Below are 21,244 nucleotides of genomic sequence, written 5' to 3' on the forward strand. Positions count from 1 at the left end.
TAGATAGATAGATAGATAGATAGATAGATAGATAGATAGATAGATAGATAGATAGATAGATAGATAGATAGATAGATAGATAGATAGATAGATAGATAGATAGAATAAAGTGATTCAGAATAAAACTAATTGCAGAATTTCCTAAGTTTTAGAAAAAGAATGTTTGAGGAGCATCATTACAGTATTTGCTGCAGAAACACGAATTATTAATTCCACAAATTCCAAACATGCTTTTGGAAAGAGGATATCAGAGACGCAGAAAAAAGAGAGTGTAATACTGTTTAGCCCATTGCTATGTGGTTGCCAGGGTGTTGCTTTGTGCTTGCAAAAGTGTTCTGAATGTTTGCTAGGGTGTTTTAAGTCATTTTAGTGCACATTGTGGTTGCCAGGGTGTTGCTATGTGGCTACTAGAGTGATCTGAGTGTTTACTAGGGCATTTTTAGGTGGTTGCTAGGGTGTTTTTAAGTGTTTTCCATTTTTTGGCTATGCTGTTGCTAGAGTGTAAGGATGTTATTAGGTTTTTGCAAGGGTGTTCTAAGTGTTTTTTGGTGGTTGCCAGGGTGTTGCTATGCAGTTGGTTTTTGAATGTTTTTAACACATTGACATGTGGCTGTCAGGGTGTTGATATGTGGTTGCAGAGTATTTGCTAGGATATTTGTAGTGCATTATGTGGTTTCCAATGTGTTGCTATGTGATTGCTAGGGTGTTTTGGATGGTTACCATCATCGCTACGCTGTTGTTAAGGGGTTAACAATTTTAGCATGTTGCTATGCGCTTGCTAGGGTGTTCTGAGTGTTTTATGTGTTGCTATGTGGTTGCTATGGTTACTATTTAAAAACAACAAAAATGAAAAAGCACACAAAATGACCAAAACAAAATCAGAAAAAAATACATAAAATGAAAAATGAAATCTAAGAAAAATTAAAAATAAAATAAAAATACAATATAAAAAATAGACAGACACATTGACAGACAGACAGACAGACAGACAGACAGACCGACAGACCGACAGACAGACAGACAGACAGACAGACAGACAGATAGATAGATAGATAGATAGATAGATAGATAGATAGATAGATAGATAGATAGATAGATAGATAGATAGATAGATAGATAGATAGATTCAGACTAAAACTAATTGCAGAATTTCCTAAGTTTTAGAAACAGAATGTTTGAGGAGCATCATTACAGTATTTGCTGCAAAAACACTAATTATTAATTCCACAAATTCCAAACATGCTTTTGGAAAGAGGATATCAGAGAGGCAGAATAAGAAAGATCCAAAAAAGAGAGTGTGATAGAAATATAAAGCAGGACACTGATGATTCCTTGCTTCTTTTAAGAGCCAAATTTGCTCCAGAACAGAAAATGAATCACGCAAACAACAAAGGCTGAGACTGTGTGATTCACCAGAGGCAGTCTGTGCCAGCTAATAACTCCTAACATTCATTAAAGCTGAGTGCAGCCAAGAGAAGATGATCACAGAAACACACTGTGGGAATACAATATGGCTTCTTTGCACAGTGTATTAACACTGTGTATTATTCAGAGGAGGAGAAAGGGATGAGGAGAGATTAGGGGAGAGATAGAAAGAACAAAAGAGGAAACGGCAGCAGGAGAGCCGGCAAACGAAAGGGAAAATAGGCAGAGAGAGCGAAAGACAGAAAGGCAGAGAGTGAGTATTCATGTAGGAGGGAGGGAGGGAGAGGGTGGAAGATGTATTGTGTGTCTCCGAGCTGTATTTTTCAGCTGTGATTTTGCTGCGTACGGATGCGGAAAGCTCTGAACTTTAAATGAAATATTAATCGCGTGGATTTTGAAGAGAGGATCTAGGGAGGGCTGATGGAAGCCGTGGCACTCTACAGACAGGCCGAAGCCCTCTGAAAGAGACGCAACACAGATTATCATTATCTCTGGCACGGTGATAATAGTCACCAGATTCATCAGCACCATAATCTACTTCATAATTATGATACGCACTATGATACTCTAGTCCTTCCTCTGAGGGCCTGTGAGAGTCAATCTTTGTAGCGATTGCCATTAAACAATCATTGTTGTGTTTGAAATAAATATCACTAATCATTAGCTATGGGTCCCTGCAGCAGTTTTAAATACTCTTTTATTGTTTGAGTGTACTTGGTAGGGCACATCACTAGTTCCACGGATGAAATGCAATAATATTTCACAATTTACAGTGCAATCAGTAATATTGTGAAATATTATTACAAATTAAAAGAACTGTTTTCTATTTGAATATATGTTAAAATGTAATTTATTCATGTGATGCAAAGCTGAATTGTCAATATCATTACTCCAGTCTTCAGTGTCACATGATCCTCTTTTTTAGATGATTAAATCTGCTCTGGGACGAGGGTAAAACAATAAAAACTACACATAAAGGCATTTGAAAAGCAGCAAAAATAAGTGATGAATGCATGGTCAAAAGTTTCCAAGAACATGACCTTCGTGTCAAAAAGAAGAAGAAAAAAAAAGAAAGTTAAAATCAGTTCATTTTCATAAAAATCAACATTAAAGTGTTTGAAGTTGTAGAAACACCCACATATGAGAAGGTTAAAGATAAAAGGCCAAACTAGGATTTGCTACTTGCTAGTCAGTGATAGTATTTGATGTTCATTTTCCCAGGATAGAAATAAAAATAACATTTTAAACACGCATCTGTTAAAAGTTTATTATAAACTAAAACGTCTTTATTGGCATCAATGGTTCCACAAAGAACTTTTAACATCCATGTAAATTTTCCATTGCGCAAAAGGTTCTTTACAGTGAAAACAAGTTTCTTTAGATTATTAAAAAGTTCTTCCTGAAAAGATTTGAAGAAATGTAGCATTACATCACTTGCTCATCTATGGATCCTCTGCAGTGAATGGGTGCCGCCAGAGTAAGAGTTTAAACAGCTGATAAAAACATCACAATAATCCCCAAGTAATCCACTATAGTCCATCAATAGTAATCCACTATAGTCCACTATAGTCTGTGTTTGTAAGAAATTAATGAAGAAACTAACTCATCTTCATCTTGAATGGCCTAAAGGTGAGTCAAAAGGTCAGCGAATTTTACATTTTGTGTGAACTATTCCTTTAAGAACTGTTCAACTGAAATGCTCTGTGGGGAACTCAAAATGATTCTTCTAAGGAATCGCTGTGAAAAGAAGTCATTATTTTTAAGAGTGTACACAAGCCTAAAAGCTAACAAACACACACTAAAAGCCACAAAACTCCAATTTCGATTTCATGGGGTCCCCAGGAGGAGAAAAAGTCTTCTCTGTATCTTTGTTGGTGCAAACAATGCTGCGTGTTTCCTTGTTTCTGACTAACGAGGCGGAAAACAAGCAAGCGAGCGGCGCTCCGGAACCGAACCCGGCAATTCCAACAAACACGAGCATTCTAATCTTTTCTGTAAACTTCAGAAACTTCAGCATTCAAAAACCCGGGAATCACTCACAAACAAGACAGAAAACAGTTTGTTGGCATCTGTGCCTTTTTTATCAGGTGTGGTTGACATGTATTCGACTGGAAATCACATTTTTCCTGTCATTCTTTTAGACCAGGTTTTTTTGCAGGTGTTTTACAGAAGCTCGGTCGAGTCTGAGCAGTTCTGGATGATGATTTATATCGCCAAAATGAGCTGACTTGTCTAACTCGGGGGGCCATGTTGAGTTACGAGTCCCAGGCTCGCGCCAACTTACCGGACCTCTCTTGCTCAGAGGTGACTCAAGCACCGCGAACGGCTCCGGGCTTTGTTTACTCACTCACACACGCATTTATTAAAGCTGACAGATATGGACTGACAGAAACCCATAAGCCTTATCAAATCCACAGTCACTCACTCTCACCTCTCAAACTTTGATATCTCACACACACAGCACATCCCACAACCGTCTTATCTTCATAGAAATCATCAAATATTTCATACACATGTACACACAGATGCTCCCTACGGCCAAGACACCAAACCACGCTTTCATATCTTTCCTTCAAACACACGGCGCAGGGGTTTTTAGCGCTTCGAGAGAGCTGTGCCGAGAATGAAAGCAATCACGGGTCAGCGGGCGCAAGGCTTGTTTGAGAGATTCAGCGACACTATTTACAACGCTGTGAATCGGCTCCTGTTGAGAGTCAGGACTCAATCCACACCAGGACACGACGTCCTTAACACATCGGCCAGACCTGGAAATAAAGCACAGCATTCTGAGAGACACACAGGATGCAAGGTTAAGATGCTCAGTGACTTGTTTGTTTACTCTGTGATCACTGTCAGATCCTGCAGAGCGCTGAATCACTGAAGAGGATCAACGTACACAATCACTGTAAAGCAGGGTTTTCCAGTTCTGGCCCAACACTACACAATTCAGATGGCTTTCTAGTCTAACAGACTTCATTTAACTCTTTAAAGAGGCTACAAGACCAGAATTTACCATTTAAAGCAAGTCAGTTTATTCTGGGACTATATTTATAATGCTATTTTTACAGCCATGCATATACAGCTCATTCAATGGAGAAACACCAAAATGTATTTACATGTTTTTCTAAATTATGATCGTATTTCAAATATGGAATAAAATCTGACAAAACTGTCATTACATATTGTGCTTTTTTAACTTAAACATGCAAAAATCTGTATTTTTCAGGCTGGTCTTGCTATGCACATGCAGGGGAGGACTTATCCATTAGGCAAAGGTAGGCGACTGCCTTGGGCCCCCAAAAGCCAAGGGCCCCCTAAAATGCTTTTCATAGTAGATGCGCATTAAGCGCTGACACGCGAACGGTTGCTGTTTACGGTGTTTATTACCATGACAACCGTCCGAATTGAACGTGCTTTTTGTGTATCCTGCCTGAAGGAGATGAAAATATTATGCATCTGAAGCTGTAATTAAATATTGAGAAACAGAGTGTATTATATGTTTATAATTGTTTTAAATGCTGCTTACTCATTTATGAGAAGGAACCAAGTAGAGGACACATACGCAGTTACTTTTTTGGTTGATATAATCCTTGGGTGTGTAAATGTATAATTGCCTTTTCATTATTTTTTCAGTTTTATTTAAATTTGTAGTTAAAATAACTAAAAATAAATGTATTTTAAAGTTTAGAATTAGAGAGCCTTTGCACACAGGCTTACACTGGTAACTCATCAGTGGACTTTCCTCATCACACTTTTGTCATTCTATATTTCTGACGTTCCAAAAGCGCCTCCTACTGGCAGAGAATGAATGTTCATTTTCAATAATCCAGTCTGTAGTTTTTGTTCAGACCAATGTGAAAATCCACCCACATAACCCTGTTTTAAATTAATATAATCATTTATACTTCTGACTCACCCCTGGTTTAAACGCTCAATTGGGAGGTTTATCAATTTATATTGATTTTGTGAAAACCTGTATCTCAACTGTAAATCAGTTGCTATGTTGTGGTCTACAACATGAACGAAAGCCATTATAACATGTACATGAAAAATGTAGAACACATTGGACACAACTATGAGGCACCATAGTGCAGCAGCAAGCATCACAACAAAAAAGAAACCTCAAGGTTGATCTAGGAAAATGTGTGCAAATGTATAGGGCCCCATTGCTATATTTTGCCTGGGGCCCCCAATTCACTAAATCCGCCCCTGTGCACATGCACAGTCAGGTGCTCAATATGCTAGTTAAATTAGGTTTGAGTTTTTGAATGTTTTTAAAAGAAGTCTTTTATGCTCACCAAGCCTGCATTTATTTGATCCAAAATACAGTAAAAACTGTAATATTGTGAAATATTATTCAAATGTAAAATTTCTTATTAAATATATATTTTGGGAAATCAAATATATTTAAATATATTAAAACTAAATATATTAAAAAATATATATAATTTAGTGTTACATGATCCTTCAGAAATCATTCTAATATGCTGATTTGATGTTCAAGAAACATATTTTATTATTATCATTATTAAACAGCTGCTGCGTAATATTTCTGTGGAATGAAGCAGTGATGCACTGATTTTTTTTAGGCTTCTTTGCTAAATAGTATGTTCAAAAGAACAGCATTTATTTGAAATAGAAATCTTACATTACAAATGTCTACTGTCACTTTTGATCAATTTAATGCATCCTTGCTGGATAAAAGTATTAATCTCTTCTTCTATTGACCCCGCACTTTTGTAGGTTAGTTAAAATGTGTGTCAAATAACAGGTGGCAGTCTGGCCGGGATTCTGGAAGACACCATTTCTGACACAATTTTACTTAACACCGCATTAAAAAGCATTAGCATGCACCTTAATTATTTTTCATACATTATTAGAACTGTCAAAGATATCGTATTAACTTAATGTGTTACCTTAAGAGATTAATTAAATATGTTTTACAGCATAATTTTTTAAAGACAGTTAACACATTTATCCAATGTTTTTCCCCCTGATATTTTATTTATAGCCCTTTTTGCCTTTTATTATACAGGACAGGGGAGGAAGAGAGAGAAAGAAGAAGAACAGGATCAGAAAATGAACACGCAGGTCATATTTGAACCAGCATTCCTGTGATCATGTGGCTCTTAAATGTGCAAATGAGCACATCGGCTGAATTCAGAAAATCATAAATTTATGCCATACTGTATGTGCCAGAAATAGCATACTAGTATGCGCTCTATCCCTTGTGCCATTATATATCACCGTGTGACATTATAACTGATTAATTCCCTCTTGTGCAATGTCTAAAAACAGCAATTAGAGAGTGGGTGTCTCATAAAATCTAGAGCTCTCAAACAATCACATTTAATTGAATTAATTACATGAAATGCAAATTAATTCATCAAATTAATTGCAATTAAATGCATATCTCTACATTTTCTTAGAAGAATTCACAAATGAAGGTAATATTATTGCGGCAGAAAATATCAATTGACATTACAAAAAGTTACTTTTGAAGGTAATTTCTATTTTGTTTTATTTTTAAATGACTGAAATTAAGGTTGTCACTGATAGCAAATATCAAATAGCGCAAAACAAATCGATCAGGGTCGTAGGAAAATGCACCTTCGCGCTCAACTAGACAAATCAAGTCAGTCAAATTAAAAATAAATTTGCACATAAAATATCAAACAAAGCTTAGAACTCAAAATACTTACAAAGTAGTTATAACTTAACTATGCCGGTTCTTTTTTGTTAATCAAATACATACTGTACAGCGCGACCAAGCTAGTCCGATTCCCAAATGAATTAATCATATGACCCGGTTCCAAAACAAATGACTCTTGAGTCTTTCAATTCCATAAGGCGACCAATCAGATATACAAACAAATCATTCCTGAAGTTCTTCAAAGACGTGAATCAAGAACATACAGTGCAGCCAGTGTCGTCCGAACGAATTTATCACGACCAGGTTCTTTGTAGTGAATTAGGGTGCGTTCACACTTGTCATGTTTGGTTCGATTAAAACGAACCCTGGTGCGATTGCTCTGTTAGTGCGTTTCGTTTGAGTAAGAGTGAACGCTGCCATCCGAACCATGGTGCGCACCAAACAAGCGGACCGAGACCGCTGAAAAGATGGGTCTCGTCCGCTTCCAAACGAACTCTGGTGCGGTTCGAATTATATATGAACGCAACACGGACCAAATACGTCTAAATGAACCAAAAACAGGAAGTAATGACAAGATGCGACGCTATGCGACATGATTTGAAGATTCAGTGTAACCAAAACAAAATGAGCAGAGGGCAAATGTGGAGCAACGATGAGGTAAAGTGACTTTTATGAGCTCCTTGTGAGTTTGCAGGTGGTGAAAATAAAATTATATGTACACGCAAGAATGAGCGTGCTTAGTCCAGCAGACGGCATTAGGTGTGTTCGACTTAAAGTGGCGCTGAGCAGACCGATCAGTTAATGAGTGCTTTGATATCATACACCCGCAGTGCCACTTTTTGTTTGGGGTGTTTGGTGAGTTCTGTCACAATTATACGTCATTCAAGCCGACCAATCGGGTTGTGAACGTATCACTATGCCTTTAGGTTTGCTGTCTTTAGGTTCACTGTCAAAAATACCAATGTGAACGCTAAGCGGACCAGGACCTTTTGGTCAGGACCAAATGAACCAATCAAACCGAACTACAAGTGTGAACACACCCTTAAACACAGTGGCAGTGTGACCACGGTAGTCCGATTCCCAAAAGAACAAATCAGACGGTTCTTTTTAGTGCAGCAAAAACACAGAGGGTGACTAATATTGTATGAACCCCCAAACAAATGACTCTTATGAGCCGATTCTTTTAATGAACAGTTAAAAATACTATTTACCGGTTTGAATCATTCTGAATCACTAAACTGCAAGTATAATTTTTTGTCAGTAATGCCTATTGAAGTTTTATAGGCTAGTTATTTATTTATTTATTTTGTGATAAATAATTTTCTGTTATATACCTATAGCCACACAACAAAGTATAAGCAAGAAAGTGATCCAAGCAACTGACTGTCTGACTGACCCTGCTGTAGTGTAGAGGATCAGAATACAAACTCAGTTAGAGAATCAAAATAGAGACAAAATAGAAATGTGTCCTGTTATAAGTGCTAAGGGAACCCCAAGAACTGAACAAGAATAAATAAATAAGCTTGGAGTGACCCATACTGCTACTTTTAATTAAAATGAAGAAAACGGGGAAAATATTTCAATTTAATGCTCTGGCTCTTTTTTCCATTATCCAATATTTAATTAGACATTTGAAACTGCTTTTAGGCAATTTTTTAAGCATGACCAAGTGTGTCATGTTTTAATATTTTAACATTTGATATTGGTTGAGCAGGAATGGGTTTTAATTAAGTTATTACTTTATGGTTTTTACTTGATATTTGCCACACTAAAACTTTATTACATATATCATAAACTTTATAAAGTTTTATATATATTTTTTTTTAAATCCTGGGTGGCCAGGGGTCAGTGAATTAAACTGACCAGTAAGAGTAATTTAATGGTTTTAAATGCGCAGAAATTACCCATTAGGTAACTAACTAATTTTAGAACAGTCTTTTATTTTTTATTTTTTTTTGTAACCCCATTAACCAAAAAAGCCATAAGTGCTACTGTAAACATGATAACATAAATGCATTACCATTTCATCTTCTGATGCAGATGCATCTCCTATATTCTTCACATTCAAGACAACAAATTCACAATAACCCATCATAAATTCAAGGATGGTGCTCTTGCATAGAACTGAATGCAGTGGTTGGGGATTCAGAGTTTCAATCAGCTGGTGAGACGAGGCAAATTCACCACTTCATTGGGTTTTAAATTGTTTTCACTGTCAAGCTGCTGCTTGCTTAATCAAAAACCTATGGGGCTAATATGGAGTTTGAGGTATGAATCAGCAGTCAAAAGGGAAAATATGATTGAACAAATCTCAAAATGTTTTGTGAATTAATCTGATCTACCAATTATTGGTAACACTTTACTTGAAGGGGTGTGCATAAGACTGACATGACACCTTCATAATCATGACATGACACATGTCATGAATATGAAGGAGGTTTTATGCATGTTTATGACAACTGTCATTAAGTGTCATTCGCTCAGTTATGTAATTTTTAATGCAAATATGACATTATTTGACCTACCCCTACCCCTACCCTTACCCCTAACCATAGCCCATAACAAAGACATCTCAAACAATGTCATATTTGCATTAAAAATTACATAACTGAGAGAATGACACTTAATGACAGTTGTCATAAACATGCATAAAAAAACCTTCATATTCATGACATGTGTCATGTCATGATTATGTAGGTGTCATGTCATGATTATGTAGGTGTCATGTCATGATTATGTAGGTGTCATGTCATGATTATGTAGGTGTCATGTCATGATTATGTAGGTGTCATGTCATGATTATGTAGGTGTCATGTCATGATTATGTAGAAGTTATGCTTTTTACAGTAATTTACAGTTTAATATGGTACTATAGACATTGCCCTACCCTGCTCATATGGTATTCATTTTATTTGTGCAGGTCTTAATGTCTTAAAAAGGTCTTAAATTTGAGCGTAAAAATCCAGAAACCCTGTACTCTGCAGGCAGACAAAAAGCAACGAAAGGAATGGTAGCAATGAAGTGAAGGTTATGCACACACACAGATTTTGTGCAGGGAATAGATATATAGGCAAGGCAAGGGAAGGACAAAGGGAGTAGTGAAGGGGTTGGGGGCTGAGTAAGAGCCTGGAGAATAGAGCAGCAGTTTCACAAGCACACTGAAGTGATCTGGTTGATCCGTAAAAGGAAGGGCTGACCTAGTTTTGCTCTGATGCGGTTATGGGTGATGGGCACAGACTAGTGAATTCTTTAGCAGACAAGGCAGTCTTGCTCTAGGCATTCATTTCTGTTCCAACAGCTATGCCTTAAAAAGTATGCTGAGATGGCATAAAATCTTCTGGTTACATGGAAGGACTTCAGCTTCATGGACATGGCAGTTTAGATTATACTGTGAGGTCATATATATATATATATATATATATATATATATATATATATATACATACATACATAAAGACAGTGCTGGGTAGGTTGCTAAGGTCATCTTGGTGGTTGAGTGTGTTCTTGGTAGTTGCTGAGGTGTTTTGAGTAGTTGTTGGTACATTGTTAAACAATTTCCATATTGCTCGGTGGTTGCTTACAAGTCAAAAGAGCCCATCCCCCAGATCTCTGCTATACCTACTTTTAGTGAAAGTCTAGTAGATTTTTGACCCATTTGTTTGTCCACCAGATGAAATCTGTAGCTCTGATCCCTTAGAAAAATAAAAGCACCTCTCTCTTATAAGCTGCATGATTTTTGAAGTATTAGCAATGACAACAGTTTGCAAGCATCTTACTGCCAGGCCATTAAGTAATATGGTAACGCTTTACTTGAAGGGGTGTGCATAAGACTGACATGACACCTTCATAATCATGACATGACACATGTCATGAATATGAAGGAGGTTTTATGCATGTTTATGACAACTGTCATTAAGTGTCATTCGCTCAGTTATGTAATTTTTAATGCAAATATGACATTATTTGACCTACCCCTACCCCTACCCTTACCCCTAACCATAGCCCATAACAAAGACATCTCAAACAATGTCATATTTGCATTAAAAATTACATAACTGAGAGAATGACACTTAATGACAGTTGTCATAAACATGCATAAAAAAACCTTCATATTCATGACATGTGTCATGTCATGATTATGTAGGTGTCATGTCATGATTATGAAGGTGTCATGTCAGTCTTATGCACACCCCTTCAAGTAAAGTGTAACCCAATTATTTATCATGTTCAAAAGATCACATACTTTCACATATAATTTTATATGTTACCTCCCTGAGCATCAAAATGTCTCTGTTCTTTGGTTTCCCAGCATGCTCTGCATATTTGAGTTCCTCCCCACACTGTCTTGATGCTGACATTCAACTTTTCTGATGGACTCAAACACAACTATCACAAGTGGTTACTGATATTTAAGGAGGCAACATGCAATATTAATAAAACAAGGATATGTAAAACATAGAAACAAGATATCTCAGAGTATAAACACACACAAATATCTTGTTTCTATGTTTTACATATCCTTGTTTTATTATTATTAGTAGTAGTAGTTGTGACGAGAGGGGCAGGGCCGAGAGCCGTGGGAACGGAGCTATTATTTTAATAATAAAATAAACACAAAATAGCGCGACAGCCCCTCGCGGACGAATGTCGTGCACAAACAGAACCAAAACACAAAATAAAGTCCAGGCCTGGTTCTCTCTCCTCCAACACTGTCATCACTCCTCCTTTTATCCTTCCGGAGCTCCTCTGTGGGACTCGAGCTCCTCCGTTCCCACGGCTCTTGGCCCCGCCCCTCTTGTCACAGTAGTATTATTATTGTTACTTTATTTCAGCTTTATTTCATATTTTATTTCAGCTTTATTTCATGTTTTTAAATAATAGTTTTAGTTTTTACAACAAAACTGCACTGGACTGGACTAAACTAGACCAGACCAGCTTAGATGACTAGAATCAAACAAAGTTCAGTAGACTAGAATAAAACAGTGTAGTGTACTAAACCAGCTTTTATATATAGTTCAGTCATGAAACTCTAGATGGCGCATTCTGACGGGGTGTTAACATAACTGATGATATTCAGGGAGATAAACGACTTGGCACAAGCTGATTGGTTCATGCCGCATATGCAGCCAATGAGCTAACTGCCTTGCATTTATATGGCTGACTAGCGTTCACTTGAGATTCCTGCAGCGCGCATTCAGAGTTCTCTGAAACCCTCCACCTTCCCCAGCTCCACCTGTATAGATCTGCTACGGGGTTATTTTATATGCTATTTGTGCAGCAGCAGTATGTCTTAAATACTCATGGCACCGTATCACCATATGCACTGGCAGTAGCAAGTTCCTGTACTTGCTTGCAGCAGCAGCAATAATCTACAACTACAGCAATAACCAACAGCAGCAGCAATTCAGCAGCAGCGTAGCAGATCTGTTCAGCCAAGACCAAATATATTAACATTGTCATATCCATCACCATGCTAAAATGTTTCGAGAGTTGTCATGATTGAAATATATTTTATTTTGTTCTTTGTAAGAGAAACAAACAACAGGTGGTTTGAGCGTTTGTGATTAGAGAGATTGATTCAGGGAGTCGATGAACACAAGTGAATATATAATATAATTACGCATTTCTAGGGAAATAATCCATTTCGAACAGTTCAGACTGGCAATTGAATTTATGCAGCTAAGTAATTGTGTACGTCATGACTTTCTAGTGTACGACTGATAAGATCGCATCCCAATCACAGAATATAATACAGCAGACGCAAGTCGGTCCCTCATGTGTCATCTTCTGACATCACGCCCACAGTCTCCAAACCACCACTCATGACTTTGAGCTGTCAATCAATTACTGCAATAAGACAGCATCCGCAGCATGAATAGTACATGTGTAATAAGCTCGCTGTGGCTAACAAGTGGACAGAAGTGCAGTCAGGAAAATAGGACAGAGTGATTTAAAGTAGAATAGAAATAAAGCATGAATCTATTTCAAAAGGTTACATCATGTCACACACAAACTTGAACGCCCACATCTCTTCTCTTCCTGCTGGTTAGTCTGACCGTGGACGTGGAAACAGCACTTGTGATGTTAGCAAGCAGTGCAATGCATGTCATTAGAACAACTAATGGACAGTGTGTATGCTGACGGCGATATAAAGAGCCCACACTGAGACTCTTTGATCTTCACAACAAAATAGCTATTGAATTCAGAGTTTATATGCTCTGACAGAGAGCTCATGGAAAATAAATGAGACTAAACTAGACTAAGACTGAAACAGAACAGAGCGCACTAGACAAGACCAGAATATGAGTAGACCAGATCATAATAGAGTTTCTTTCGGGTTTGTAATGACATTTTTGTTTTAAGTATTTCTATTTAGCTACAATTTATTTTTATTTAGTTTTTAGCAATTTTAGTACTTTGATTTGTTTTCAGTTAGTTGCCAAAGCAACATTCAATTTTTTTTCATCTAATATTTGTTTCATTTTATTTAAGCTTTATGTCAATTAGTAATAACCAATTAAATAATAGCCTAGTCTTAGTAAACTAAAACAGATTAGATGACTAGAAAAGTTATGTACACTAGACTAGAGAATAAACAGTGTGGTGTACTAAAATAGAATAGAAGAAAGTTAAATTGACTAGACTATACTGGAACAGACAGAGTAGACTAGACTAGACTAAACCAGACCAGATTAGATCATAAGAATAGAACAAGTATACTAGAAAAAAACTAGAATAAAACAGTGCAGTATAGTAGAATAGAACAGGTCAGACTAGGCCAGATTAAATGAGATGATACAATTGAATAAATACACTAGAGTAGACTATACTAGAATAGGCTAAACAGATGGGAGCAGAACAGCGAACACTAGAATAGAATAGAATATAATATAATAGAATAGAATAGAATAGAATAGAATAGAATAGAATAGAATAGAATAGTAGACTAGAGTAGATATGATCCTTCATAGAATAGAATAGAATAGAATAGAATAGTAAAACTAATTCGATTAGAGATAAACTAGACTAGAACATAACAGAGTACACTAAAGTGGATTAGACTAAACCTGCCCAGATAAAACAACTAGAATAAAACAAAGCACAGTAGACTAGACTAGGACAGATTACAATAAAATTAAATAGAGTAATAACGTAAAGCAGAATAGAATAGAATAGTGGAGTAGACTAGATTAGATATGATACTTTAAAGAATAGAATAGAATAGTAGACTAGATTAGATATCATCCTTCACAGAGCATAACATAACAGAATAGAACAAAATAGAATAGTATAGTATAGTATATAATAGTTACATTTAGTAGATTAGAGATAAACTAGACTAGAACATACAGTAACAGAGTACACTAAACTGGACTAGAATAAATCTGCCCAGATTAGACAACTAGAATAAAACAAAACTCAGTAAACTAGACTAGAACAGATTACAATAAAATTAAACAGATAATAGAATAGAATAGAATAGGATAGGACAGAACAAAATAGAGGATTAGATAATCCTTCATAGAGTAGATAGACTAGAGTAGAAAATAACCTGAACTAGACTAGACCAGACTACAGACTATTTAGCTAGAATAAAACAAAGCTCAGTAGACTAGACTAGAACGGATTAGAAGAAACATAAGCAGTATAATAAAGTACAGCAGATAACAAGAATAGATTACAACAGAATAAAATATGTTCAACAGAATGAACAGTAGACTAGAGTAGACAGACTAGACTAGACTAGACTGGGTTTTTAATGTGTTCTGGAGCAGGGCTGGATGTGTGACTCACTTTGAGTGAAGCGGGGTGGGTTGTCATTGACGTCACTGAGGTGCACAGTGAGAGTGGTGGTCCCTGTCAGACCCCCTTGATGGCCACCCATGTCTCTTGCCTGGAGCACCACCTGGTACTGCGCCTGAGCTTCCCTGTCCATATCAGGCACCGCTGTGCGCACGATACCTGCCGAGAGAGACAGAGACAGGAACAGATCACTCAGAGCAAACATCACTTTGCTTTGGCAATATTGAGCAACTTTCATGCCAGTAAGGTAATTAGGTAAAACTGGAGTGAATTAAAAGGAATCACATTGAACATCCTACACCTCACACTGTTGTCCTGCCCTGAGTTTCATTCACAGAAATTTTAGCAGAATACAGATCTGACTGCTTCTGATAGGTCAGACAGATATTACACTAGATGGAACTCTCACTTGTTCTTACATGCCAGTGAATATTGTACATTTATTTTACATACGCCTTGCAAATTATAAATCTTTGGTTTTCTGTGATTCTACACCGTTGTTGCTGATCCTGCCAGTGATTTGTGACCAAGATAATTTTATCTAGCTAGGGAACATAGATGAATTTGCAAAAACAACATATTGAGAATATGCTGAAAAAACACAAACCAATCAAAAATATTTTGCCTATGTCATCATTTTACAGCAAAAGTGTTTTTATGAATCTGTGGGGATAAGGATGAAGTTTGTTTGGTAAGTTTTGTTAAAGGTTTTTATAATTTTTTTATTTTTTTTGTCTCACCATGGTTTTGTTCATTTGATCCAAAAAAAGAAAAGAAAATATAGAAAATATTTATTAGCATTTTGAAAGAAATCAAATTGAAAAATTTAAATCTTTTGTAACATTAACAGTTTCTTTACTCTCTCTTTTGATCAAATTAATGCATTCTATTTAAATAAAAGTATAAATTAGTATTGGTATTAAAAAGTATTATTAACACTTTTGAATGGTAGCGTATAGTGTAGTGTGTGTGTGTGTGTGTATACACACATTTAAAATATACACACACACATTTAAAATAAATACATATTAAGCATATTTTTTGTAAAGAAAACAACATTTTATTGGACAAAATATTTCATAAAAAACTCAATATTTACTATTTCTAGCACATTTAAAAATATTTAAAATGGATCATTCCTTTGTGCTGAAGCCTTAAAAAACAGAACAGAATCTAGTCAATATATTAATGATCTTAGTATAATGAAAATATAATAAATTAAATATTAAATAATACTGTAGAATTCAGTCAACTTCCACTTGCTAGTCATATAGAATGTAGAAAATGATATAGAATACAAAAGAAAACTTTATCCGTTTTCATTATTTAGTAAATAGAATATAGTTAATAGTATTGAATAGTAACTAGTCATTCAAAAAACAATAGAATGTAGTCAACAGAAGTGATTAGAAAATGTTCAAGGAATACAAATTAATAAAAACTTATGCAGAATGCAATAGGAAACCAAATTCCTTTTGATTGTTTTAGAGTGACAACATTATGTTTTTAGGTTTCATGATCATTTTTGATGATTTAAAATCAGGATGACTTTTTAGAATTACACCACTTCCTGTTGCCCGGGTCCTTTCATATCGCAGAGGGCTCTTTTAAACTCACTTGACCGCTGCAATGAACGTACCAGATTCTGCAGCAACAAGGCTGACCTGTTGTGAGTTCTTTTTTCAAACATCACTCAGCCTTATTCTTGCACTACAACAGATACGTTATGAGCTGAGTGCATGTGTCTAATGATTCTGCTGGACCACAGCCCAACAAATGTCTTGAAGAAATAAACCTTTACTTAAAGGGGTCATGAAATGGAGAACCAAATGTTCTTGATACTTACATTTATAAGAGGTTACTCTACAGAACTCTGCAGTTTAAAATATTATTTATTTCCACCCTTATGAAATGCCCAGATTTGAAATCAGGAGAATCGTGACTTCATGTAATCAAGAAGATGCATTCTGAACAGCTCATGTCTGTCCATCAATCACACAAGCGATATTGCTGTATAAAGATGTCACGCAAGATCATCAAACTCAGAGGTTTTTCTGTGAGTGGGTGTAAAGAAACTGCACCTCCAAAAACCTCTTTTCCAACAAATCCAAGCATTAGAAATGCATGGCTGAAGTTGATTTTTAAATGATGTGCCTGAGCAACTGAAATATAAAGTTTTCGTTTGTTCTTCACATTTCACAATAGGCTGTTTTGTCCTTATTTTACAGAGTGTTTGTAATAAACGTCAAACCAGAATTTAACACTATGAAGACACAAAGTGTATCATTGTTTGAGTGTTGCTAATACAATCAGTACATACCCACGCACACGCAATGTCTTTTGTAAAACAACAAGTAATAATAGTACTTTTAAACCAAAATACTGAAAATTAAGCAAGCAAAAGCAATTACCACGCTGAGACAGTCTGGTGCAATCGTTGTGGTTGCATTGCATTGTTCAGATTATTCTGCCTCGGGCTCAAATATATACGGCTCTATCACAGCGCTTGCCATCTCGAGTATCAAACCCCCCCACCCACAGAAAGTGAAAATAAGGGTGGAATAAGGGTGCAAAAAAACATTGCAGACTTTAGGCCAGAAAGCTCTCGGATTTCATCAAAAATATCTTGTATATATTTGTGTTCTGAAGATTAATGAAGGTCTTACGGGTTTGTAATGACATGAGGGTAAGTAATTATTGACAGGATTTTCATTTTTGGGCGAACTATTCCTATAAGGTTAGCCGCAAAAATCATCACTTCTCATCACTGATGTTTCACTGCATTTCTTTAATAAAGTAGCTTTTGGTAAAGGTGCTATATGTCATTTTTTGACTCTACTAAAAACAGCATAATATATCTGCAGATATTTAAGAAACATGCTAAGTTCTCATACTTGTTTCTCTGATAAACAATGCTAACGCCAGTTATTCTACTTTGAAATGTGTGTTCCGTGTCAGAATGTCTGTTTTTGTTTTGACCTGTGTGATTCCGCCCATCGCCAATTCACCCAATAGTATTTTGACACCCTGGGTTGCCAGTTAGTGGAAAACACAGTGTATAGGACCATTCACACAGAACGTGTCTTTAAAAAAAAAGCACAGTGCAGAATGCCTCCTCCGTCATGTTGCCATCAAATAAAATGCCAACTTGCTACTGTAAACAAAAACTTGCAACTCCCCTCCTGGGTGCTCTGATTGGTCCACTGTTTTGGAACTGACATTGATGAGCAGCGCTGTGTGTAAAAGTTTAAATTCTTTTAACTTGACACAGCATCGTAAAAATACACGCTCATGAGCGAGATGCTGCAAAAGATGCGAGACGCAACTGTGATATACGTCTGTTTAGCACGTGTTTACACAGAAAAACAATGGAAAAATAGCGCACTGGAGCCAGTTGCATAAACTTAGCTTCTATGTAAAGACAGTGTCTTAAGAACTAGTTTGACCAACTAGCAGTTAACCAAATTTTAACCTACATTTTAATGTAACCGAATTTAAAACATTTTGAGCAGTCTTAAAAAACAAAATTAGATGACTAACTTTTTAAGACTAATCTAAACCTTTTATGCAACCAGCCCCTGGAATGGAAAAGACGGATAAATCAGCTCATCAATTTACAGTGTAAGGCTTGTCGACTATCATTGTCGTTCCATGTCCTCAATCTGGCAACCTGCGTGAGCATCGAGTCTAAGGAGGAGGAGCGGGAGAAACAACTCTCTCCACTATTTTGAATTTGGACCACAGTACCTATTTCAGCTACTAGCCATCAATATTATATACTACACCTTTGATGCCAAAAGAGGGTCTGCGTTGATGCAAGCTGTTGGTAAAATTGGCCCTTTATAAACTAACCTTGAGAGACATAAAATATTCTGCATTTCTAATCATAAAGAATAAAAGCGAACGCACACCTGACTGCGGGTCCATGGTGAAGTACTGCTGGCCACGAATCACTGAATACACAAGTTTGGCACTATTCCCATACGTTGGGTCATCAGCATCTGTGGCTGTCACTTGAATAACCGATGTGCCTAGGGAAAGAGAGAGAGATGAAATAAGAGATATTTTTGACAAACTCATGGTTCAATGAGCATGTGACCCTCCGTTTTTTCTTCCAAACACAGCTGACAGCAGTCAGAGGGCATTTGCGTGTGTGCAGCCGAGCGCAGTACCAATGTTGGCCATCTCAGGGACGGTGGCGCTGTACGGGCCGCCCTGGAACACAGGCGGGTTGTCGTTGATGTCTTGCACACGGATGATGAACTGGGATGAAGGCTCCAGGGCTCTGCCAGTCTGTCGGTCTGTTGCCGTGGCGATAAGGCGGTACTGGTCCTTTTCCTCACGGTCTAGGGGTTTGGTGACGTGGATGTTGCCCGTTCTGCTGTCAATGACGAACACCGAACCGGCCCCCTCGCCTTTTAATATGTATTTGGTTCGTCCATCACCTCTGTCCACACTTGAATGAAGCTGGAGGAACGAAGATAAGATATGTCAGAATATTCTCATCAACAAATTAAATTTTTATGAAGCCTGTATGTACACTCTAAAAATGCTGAGTTAAATACAACCCAGTGCTGGGTAAAATAGGGACAAACCCAGCAATTGGGCTGTTTTGACCCAGCGGTGGGGTTAAATGTTTAACACAACCTTCTGGGTAGTAACCCAACCGCTGGGTCAAAACAGCCCAATTCCTGGGTTTGTCCCCATTTTACCCAGCACTGGGTTGTATTTAACCCAGCATTTTTTAGAGTGTACAGTATAAAAGGCACTCATAATTCTATATGATATATATATATTGTATTTAAAACAGTTTTCACAATACTTTCATATATAATGTATTATATTCTAATAATTTGGTTGAAGACTTCAGCTAATTAATATATTTTAGCACAAATAATTTAATTATGTTCAAACATATTATTCCTGAATGCTTAAAGAATCAGTACCATATAAAGATGCAAGTGATTCAGTAATATTAATATTAATATTTATATTGTCTATTATTTTTTTATGTGTGCAGTCATTTGATATTAGGGGTGATTGAACATGCAAACTCAATATTAAATTCAATTACAAACTAATATTAAATTCAATATTATAATCTTTCTCAATAAAAATATGTAACCCTGGAGCACAAAAGCAGTCTTAAGTCGCTGGGGTATATTTGTAGCAATAGCCAAAAATACATTGTATGGATCAAAATTAGATTTTTCTTTTATGCCAAAAATCATTAGGATATTAAGTAAAGATCATGTTTCATTAAGATATTTTGTAACTTTCCTACTGTAAATATATTAAAACGTCAGTTTTGATTAGTAATATGCATTGCTAAACTTCATTTGGACAACTTTAAAGGTGATTTTCTCAATATTTAGATTTTTTTGCACCCTCAGATTGCAGATTTTCAAATACTTGTATCTCGGCCAAATATTGTCCGATCCTAACAAATTACATCAATGGAAAGCTAATTTATTCAGCTTTGAGGTGATGTATAAATCTCAATTTCGCAAAATTGGTTTTATGGTCCAGGGTCACATCTATTAAATATAACTTTTACTGCTTATTACTGTTGGCACACATATACCATTAAACATTTGTGATCAGTATGATTTTTTAAATAATAATAATAATAATAATTTTATTCAGCGAGGATGCATTGGATTTATGTTTTAAATCACATTTGGAAATATATTAAAATAGAAATTAACAGTCATTTTAATTTGTAATAATATTTCACAATATTACCATTTGTACTGTATTTTTGATCACATAAATGAAGCCTTGGTGAGTATTAGAAACTTCTTTCAAAAACATTTAAAAAAATCTTACCAACCCCAAACTTTTAAACAAATTGCTTAAGCCACATACACATATTTATTTCTTATTCATAAATATTTGCTGCATACCTGAAAGATGGCATGTAGATCTAAAGTAGACTTTGAGATATGAAGAACAATATCCCCTAAATTTATAATGCATTTTATGCACAGGCACCACAGAAGGTGTTACCAAAATGTAATGCTATTTTCTCACTTGGCTAATATTCTTTTCTAAAAAACATCCCGTGAAGATAATGACTTAAGAGACCAACTGGTTCCATATGAATAAATAACTCCATGAGGTAATGAGATGTGTTTGTTGCTTTCAGTAACTGAGATCCTCTAAGGCCAAACCACACAAATTTAATATCCGAGTATAAAAAATGATATTGGGAAAAACTGTCCATAATAAAAGAGCGGCTTCCTCATTTTTGCAGCCATTGCTAATAAAAAGGCATTTGCCTTTTAATACTTTCCGACAAAGTTATAATTGCTCTGGTTGAGCTCTGGGCAGGCAGACTGATCCAGGATCACTGTGAAAGGG

General features: G+C 36.2%; 1 protein-coding gene across 1 annotated transcript in view; it reads right to left on the reverse strand.

The window, feature by feature from the left end:
- The window catches only part of LOC107558735 (cadherin-11-like), a 77,908-nt gene that overhangs the window by 20,520 nt on the left and 36,144 nt on the right, over positions 1–21,244 (reverse strand). Inside the window, exons 3-5 of the mRNA XM_016242403.1 lie at positions 19,054–19,348; positions 18,793–18,912; positions 14,873–15,040 (exon numbers count right to left, since the gene is read on the reverse strand). Coding sequence (XP_016097889.1) covers positions 14,873–15,040; positions 18,793–18,912; positions 19,054–19,348 — 583 coding nt within the window. The remainder of the gene's footprint in view (positions 1–14,872; positions 15,041–18,792; positions 18,913–19,053; positions 19,349–21,244) is intronic.

This window comes from Sinocyclocheilus grahami, unplaced genomic scaffold (assembly GCF_001515645.1).
Source record: "Sinocyclocheilus grahami isolate Dianchi unplaced genomic scaffold, SAMN03320097.WGS_v1.1 scaffold657.1, whole genome shotgun sequence".
Lineage (NCBI taxonomy): Eukaryota > Metazoa > Chordata > Actinopteri > Cypriniformes > Cyprinidae > Sinocyclocheilus > Sinocyclocheilus grahami.